The sequence below is a fragment of the Lontra canadensis genome, unplaced genomic scaffold, assembly GCF_010015895.1.
Source record: "Lontra canadensis isolate GAN:19392208 unplaced genomic scaffold, GSC_riverotter_1.0 scaffold1099, whole genome shotgun sequence".
NCBI classification, from domain to species: Eukaryota; Metazoa; Chordata; class Mammalia; order Carnivora; family Mustelidae; genus Lontra; species Lontra canadensis.
In genome coordinates, this window is record NW_022632083.1 from 5,690 (window position 1) to 12,855 (window position 7,166).

The window sequence follows — 7,166 nt, forward strand, 5'->3', positions numbered from 1 at the left end:
TCAGAAATGAATCTCGGGGCGCCTGGGTGACTCAGTGGGTTAAGCCTCTGCCTTCGGCTCAGGTCATGATCTCAGGTACCTGGGATTGAGCCCTGCATCGGGCTCTATGCTAGGTGGGGAGACTGCTTCCTCCTCTCTCTCTCTGCCTACTTGTGATCTCTGCCAAATAAATAAAGTCTTAAAAAAAAAAAAAAAAAAGAAATGAATCTCAACTACAACTAATTAAAAAATAAAAACAAACATGGCAAAGTCACAATAACTTTATATAAAATGAAATTATGAAATGATGCAATTATTAATAAATAAGGCAACAACTGAGACTGTATTATAGGCTACAAATGTTGAGTTCCAAATGTTCTAGCACCCCCTGTGGCATTATTTAGGTATGAATTCTAGGAAACAAACAGATACATTACATTACTTCACCACTGAGGAATGGAATACAGAGTTGAAAAATTTCTACTATTAGTTCATACAAAACTTACCTGGCAGGGGAGATACCAGGATCAAGTTCATATGAAGTAAAACCAACTTTTGAAGGGGAGTAAAGGATTTGACCTTGTCATTTCAGGGAGGTACTTTTTGATCTGATAATGCTACTGAGTCTCAATTTTGTATAATTCAGATTAAAGCCTCCATAACATTAGAAAGCATAAATCAGAAAACATGGGATGTCGGTCTCCAGTGCTCCCAGCATTTCTGCACCAAATGCCATTATGCCCACCACTACCCTCATATGCATCTCACACTAGGCAAAACAGAACTTACAAAGGGCTCAACACTAAGGTTTTTAGAAATAAGGTGACTTCCCTGGGTCCCTCATGGCAATGGAGAAGCTCTCAGGTCATGGAGGCCCTCCCACTCCCAGGGCAGTTGCCTGGCCCTCAGTGTGGATGCGGTGGACCAGCACTCAAGCTGAAGGAGAATCCCTAGAGAATGTAACACTCTGATAATCTTGGAGAGGGAGACCAACACCAACAGGCTTCCCAAACTAATCTCCATTCAAGGAAATCGACTCAAACCACACTTTAAGGTCCATCATCCTCCTCCACATTTGGACGTCACCTCTGTCACCTGCTTCATTCATTCCCACCTACCTGGATGGAGGACTACTGTCTCCTTTCTTATCACATCCCAGAGCTGCTTCTTTTGTTCTAAAAAGGAGACAAAGTCTGGCTTGGATGTAATGCCTGTTTTATAAAAAAAAAGAAAGTGAGTATCGCTGGAGAGTCTTTCAATCACAGCTGTGCTCAGTAGAGAAGAGAGGAAACTGCAGAATTCTAGAAAAACATTTCCCACATCCTGTTGTCCAACAGCCCCTTTAGAACACACAGCAGGTACTTCCAACGTTCACGTCCTGACCTCCACTTCCAGGTACCACCTACACAACAGTGAGTGGAAACTGGAGTAGAAGATGTGGGCAGCACCATTTTATGCCACTCAGTGTTTAGAATGACCAGGAATCTACAGAAGTGATGAAGAAGGGGAAACTAGAGCTGAAAAGGACACATCATGAAGATTTCTCTCTCCATCTACAAATCCCAACTTATTTCCCTTTTTGCCTGGATCCGAATTCCAGTCACTCACACAGGAATCTTCCAAGACACAGTCTTCACAGGAAGGAACAAAACCCAGAGTGGGGTTTGGAAATCTGGAAGGAATTATTCTCACCCAAGAAGACGAGGTGTCCGTAATTCTCTAACATCACATCCCTGTACAGTTGCTGCTGAGTGTGGGTCAGGCATCCCCACTCCTCCTCAGAGAATTCTATGGCCACATCCCTGAAGGTCAGCTGTCCCTGCAATAAATACCACAGTCACCAAGTGGCCACTGGCAGAGTTCACAATGGTCCCCAAGATGATAGGAGTTAATGTCACCAGCCAGACCCAAGACCTGACCTTCTCCAGTTACCTGTTTGTACCCTCTAACCTCTGTCCCATATTTTACTTACCCTCGTGTTTCCACCTTATCTTTTACCTCATTCAAAACCCCCGACTCCTGCAAAACAAACGGAAACTATCCAACAAAAGTATGAATTGTCCTGAGGAAGAGCTTAGGCTCGCCCAGTTTGAGCTTAACCCCAGACTCACACCTAAGCAGAGGCACCAAGAAGTAACCCATGCAGTGATCTATACAGTTCCCTTTATTTTAGTATTAAAATCTCCACCCAAAAAGGAAGTCCCAAAGATCATGTACAAAACATACAGAGTATGTACAGAAGTGGTTTGTGTTTTTTTTTCTTTAAGATTTATTTGACAGAGAGAAGACAGCGAGAGAGGGAACACAGGAAGGGGGAGTGGGAGAGGGAGAAGCAGGCTCCCCATGGAGCAGGGAGCCCGATGTGGGGCTCAATCCCAGGACCCTAGGATCGTGACCCGAGATGAAGGCAGATGCTTAATGACTGAGCCCCCCAGAGGCCTGAGAAGTTTTTTCTTGAGACTCTTGTGTCAGCTTTTGCCCAGCTCTACACAAGACCAAACTCCACTTTCTGAACATCCACCCTAACCCCAAGTAACAGGAAATCCTTCCCCTTGCTCTGTCAGTGTCTTATTTGGAACTTATCCCCCGTGAGGCACCCCACTTTTTTTTTTTAGGCAAATCAAGTTTCCATTGTGTGACCACCATCGCCCCATCCCTGTGTACTTTCTGTGACTCACCAATAAGTGAACCCATGTTAGTCCCATTTTATTAGGACAACTTGCTCTGCCTTCAGAGACTATCCTCCTTTGTACAGGAAGATAATTATTAACCCAGTAATAGGCGCTAATGTATTCTCTGGCTTTGAGGTAAGAGGATGACACAGGATCCACAAAATCAGTATAAATACTGTGTCTTCATCCAAAATAACTTGTTAAACGAAGGCATCAACACAGGCATACACATTTTTAATACCGTGTTAACATCATACAGTTTAAGTAGTGTCTGCTTCTTAGGTGGGATGTTTTAGTGGGTTACAAATGTACTTATTAAATTCTAAGAGGGCAGGGGAGATCTTATATACATGCAAATTATGTTCTGGAGGACTGGGCTAGGATGCGAGTCTGCATTTCTAAGAGAGCAATAGCCCAACCTCCAAGGGATAGATTTTTGAATAACAAAGAGGTAGAACTCCAAGGAGGAATTCTCAGAGGACTTGGAACAGAAATGTATGTTTGTTTAAACTGGTTTCATTTTTTTTTATTTGAGAGAGACAGAGAGGGAGAGCACGCTCACACAAGAAAGAACAAGGCTGGGGGGAGAATAGAGGGTTGGTAGCAAAGGGAGAGGGATAAGCAGACTCCCACCTGAGCAGGGAACCCAACACAGGGCTCCGTCCCAGGACTCGTGGCACCATGACCCAAGCCAAAGTCAGTCAGTTCACCGACTGAGGCACCCAAGCATGCCTGAGTGGGTTTTATACCAATTATAGATTCTACTGGCAAAGCAAGAAAGACAACAACAATCCTTTCTCACCATTTCCTAGTTTCTAGAGAGCTCCTAACACTTGTTCATAAATTAAGGGAAAATGCATAATAACCATCTCAGAGAACAAATACATTATTCTATTTTTATAGGAATGTTTTGCCAAACATCCAGTGACATGGAAGGGATCAAGTTTTCACCAAGGTGTTCTGACCTAGAGTCGCTCTAAAATGACACAGAGGTCATTATACAGAGAGACCCTAAATCAGTGTTCATAGCAGGGGTCAAACCCGAGAAGAATGAGGGAAACAAGAACTGATTCACCCAGCACTGATCTGCCATTGTACAAAGACACATCCAGACATTTAGAAAGTGGTTACACCCAAAGGAAAAGTGACAGAATAGAAACTTGTCATGACGACTACTTTAAGAAACATTTTCAATGATTCGATACATAAATCTTTTTGTCCGTGATGATTTTTGTCTTTTATTCCCATTGTCAACACAAACACACAGAATGACAGAAAGGGAACAGCTCTTATTTCTGAGTCTACTAGGATGAGGGCTAGAAGCAAAAAATGTTCACCTGGAGCCCAGAAGGCTGACCTATGGTCTCTATGGTCTCTATGGATGGTTCCAGAACCATCATATAAGGACAAACTGCTGCATTCCGGTTAGATCTCGTGACTGCCTGTACATCTCAGCTATAATTAATACAGAACTCATTAGCACCAGAGAAATCTTGCAAAAGTAGTACAAGTATACATTCGAAGAAACAGCGATGATCTTACAGTCCCTGCACACCCCCATGAACACTAAGCAGAGAACCACCAGGTTCATCACCACCTGGTCAGAAATCAAGAGCACAATGCTTAACCCACTGAGCCGCCCAGGCGCCCCTGTTTTTCACATTTTAAGGAACAAGACTCACTCCCTGGGATTACCCTGCGAATTCTCTGAGTGATTCTGGATCCTTATCCATCCTGTTTATTTATGCATTTTCTTAACCCTGGGCTGCACAGAGCTGATAAAGCATTCCCATGGGACATAAATGAAAATGCTTTCCTCCGCTGATATCCCAAGGAAATATTTTCAATACTTACCGGACTTTACTTAATTCAAAGTGACAACGGTCGGTGCCCTTTTGGAACGCAGGTTCTAAGAAGGCAGAGAAGGATCTGGGATACCGGGGAGAAGGGTTCTAAAGACCTAACTTTGAGTATTATTTCTGAAAAGGTTTTAAAAATAGGTACAAATATAAGGAAGAAACATCAGAGCTACAGAAATCAAGATTCGCAAGCACTAAACCCGAGGAATTTGCAGAGAAAAGGACGACGTGACCTGTGAACTGGGACTCACGACTTACGGAGCACCCAGCCATTTCTGCTTTCGAGTCGTCCTCTAGATTTCTTTGTCACAAGGTTTCTGCGGAGAAACCACAGCTGCGTCACAAGAACTGCTTTTAACATCTCTGACGGAGCCTCTTCACCCGAAAATGGCCCAGTTACCGGCAGGATCCTAAAATGCAGAAAAGGCCCAAATTCCTAGCCTTTGTGTCAGGAGCTATTCAGAAACCGTGAGCTCCTGCTGGGAGAGCAATCCCTGCCTTTTCCTTCTCCGCTTTCAGGGGGGTCTCCCCTCCCAGAGACGCCCACAAGTTCGGCTTCAGTGTAGGAACCCTGTTCTCCACCGACCTGGCCCTGCAGACTCAGGGAGCAGAGACCCTCTTACCCCTCCAGGAGCCAAAGCCCGCTCCCCACTCGTAAAACAAGCCGAAGCCCTCGTGCCCACCGCAGGCCTCACTGAGAATCATCTGGAGCCCATAATTAACACAACACTGTTGTCTCCACCCAAACCGACAGAGAGACTCTGAGGGGGAGGCCAACAGATCGGATCCTTTTGAATCTTCCAACCTGATCCTATAGGGAAGCATCTGGGAGGACACCATGCAAAGCAGGGGAACCAAGGCTGGGGCTTGGAGCACAGTTCGAGCCCTGCCTTCTCCACGACCCGCAGTTTCCGGAGACTGCCTCCTTCTCCCTCTATCCGCTATCTGCCTCCTTCTCCCTCTATCCGCTACCAGAGGGAGACACCTGACAGACCGAACTTTCCCATAGAAATGCAAATGTCTCCTTCAAAGTAAACACAGGATTTCAGAGCTTTTCCTTTATCCGCTGTTTCTTCAAAAATACCAGTCTGAAATAATCTTTAGACCAAGGAGACACATTTTAGGGTGACAAATTGCTGCCCTTCCATACGTAAATATTTCCATAACTACCTGCCACACAATTTTCCAAAGTGAATGTATGTTTTCACCCTCCAATCAGCAATATGAGAATTTTTTTTTTTTTATATATGACAGATTCCAAGTAGGCAGAGAGGCAGGCAGAGAGAGAGGAGGAAGCAGGCTCCCCACTGAGCAGAGAGCCTGATGCCGGGCTCGATCCCAGGACGCTGGGATCATGACCTGAGCTGAAGGCAGAGGCTTAGCCCACTGAGCCACCCAGGCACCCCCAATATGAGAATTCTAATTCTTAGCATTCTCACTGAAATTTGGGGCTATACTTTTTATTTTATGTATTCTAGAAAATATTGACTGCTTTCTCAACTGTAAAATAGGAAAAGGTCTTACTACAGTTGTCCTGGTGCCTGAAAAGGAAACCACTTAAAAACATCAAGTTGAACAAATATCCAAACGGCTGCATCCATGTTTCAGCGAACTCCAGTACAAGCAAAGCAACTTTCTTTCCCTCTTCTGTAAACCTCCCCTCTTTTCATCTCCTCCCCTCATTTCAGGAACCTGGTTCCACCCTGACAGCATGATCAACAGGGCTGGCGGCACAGACACAATTCCTCCGGAAATCGGCCATTATCCAGCATCTCCCTACAAAACATTGGCCCCTTCTTCCACTGGGTGGGCTGCAGTCTTCATGGCCCTGACCTGCTGAGGCCTCCTTGGCTGGCAAAGCAATGAAGCTCCGGCTGCCCTGGATCCCCAGCTCTGTCTGCACATTCTGTTCTGGGGCTTGTTAGGTCCCCCCAAAAATGGGTCTGTGATTAAAGGAGAGAGACTGATATAAAGCGAAGGTCAAGCAAAGCTTTATTCCGCACCAAGCATCAAGAATCAGACCGACAGTTCAGGGACGCATCTCTTACAAGAGAGAGCGACCTTTCTCTGTTGCACAGACTGGCTTTTAACGGCAAAGGCCATGCGGTTGGGCCTGGCCATGCACAGGTGGACAGTGAAACTGTAACAGAGAAAGCTGCACAGTCATGCTCGGTGACCAATTGAATGACAATTTACCCTAGTAGACATTTGAACCAGCCTATCACCTTGGTCAGAATTGGCGCCCAAAAGGGGCCCAAAGGGCAGGCCCATACTCCTTGGTAGCTAGGGAGACAGTACGCATCCCCCCGCTGATCGGAGTCTCCACCTGGCCTGACCCACCCTTGTATTTGAGCTTTGTTACCTGGGGCTGGTTTCTGGGACTTGTTTTTAAGTAAGTCCCCTGGGGGAAGGGGAGCAGGGACAGTTTTAGGGTTAAACAACAAGGTTAGTGTTTAACCTTAATGGAAGCCTCTTGCTAAATAGGTCCTTACAGGGCACCTGGGTGGCTCAGTGGGTTGAGGCCTCTGCCTTCGGCTCGGGCCGTGATCTCGGGGTCCTGGGATCGAGTCCCACATTGGGCTCTCTGCTCAGCAGGGAGCCTGCTTCCTCCTCTCTGTGCCTGCCTCTCTGCCTACTTGTGATCTGTCTCTGTCAA

The 7,166-nt window shown here is 45.8% G+C and overlaps 1 protein-coding gene across 1 annotated transcript; it reads right to left on the minus strand.

The window, feature by feature from the left end:
• Positions 1–1,083: 1,083 nt before the first annotated feature.
• On the minus strand, positions 1,084–6,272 carry LOC116863413 (putative protein ZNF720). The gene is made up of 4 exons (XM_032850866.1): positions 6,203–6,272; positions 4,744–4,763; positions 1,672–1,798; positions 1,084–1,190 (listed from the first exon to the last, which is right to left on the minus strand). The coding sequence occupies exons 1-4, from the start codon at positions 6,270–6,272 to the stop codon at positions 1,084–1,086; spliced, it is 324 nt and encodes a 107-aa protein (XP_032706757.1).
• Positions 6,273–7,166: the final 894 nt, after the last annotated feature.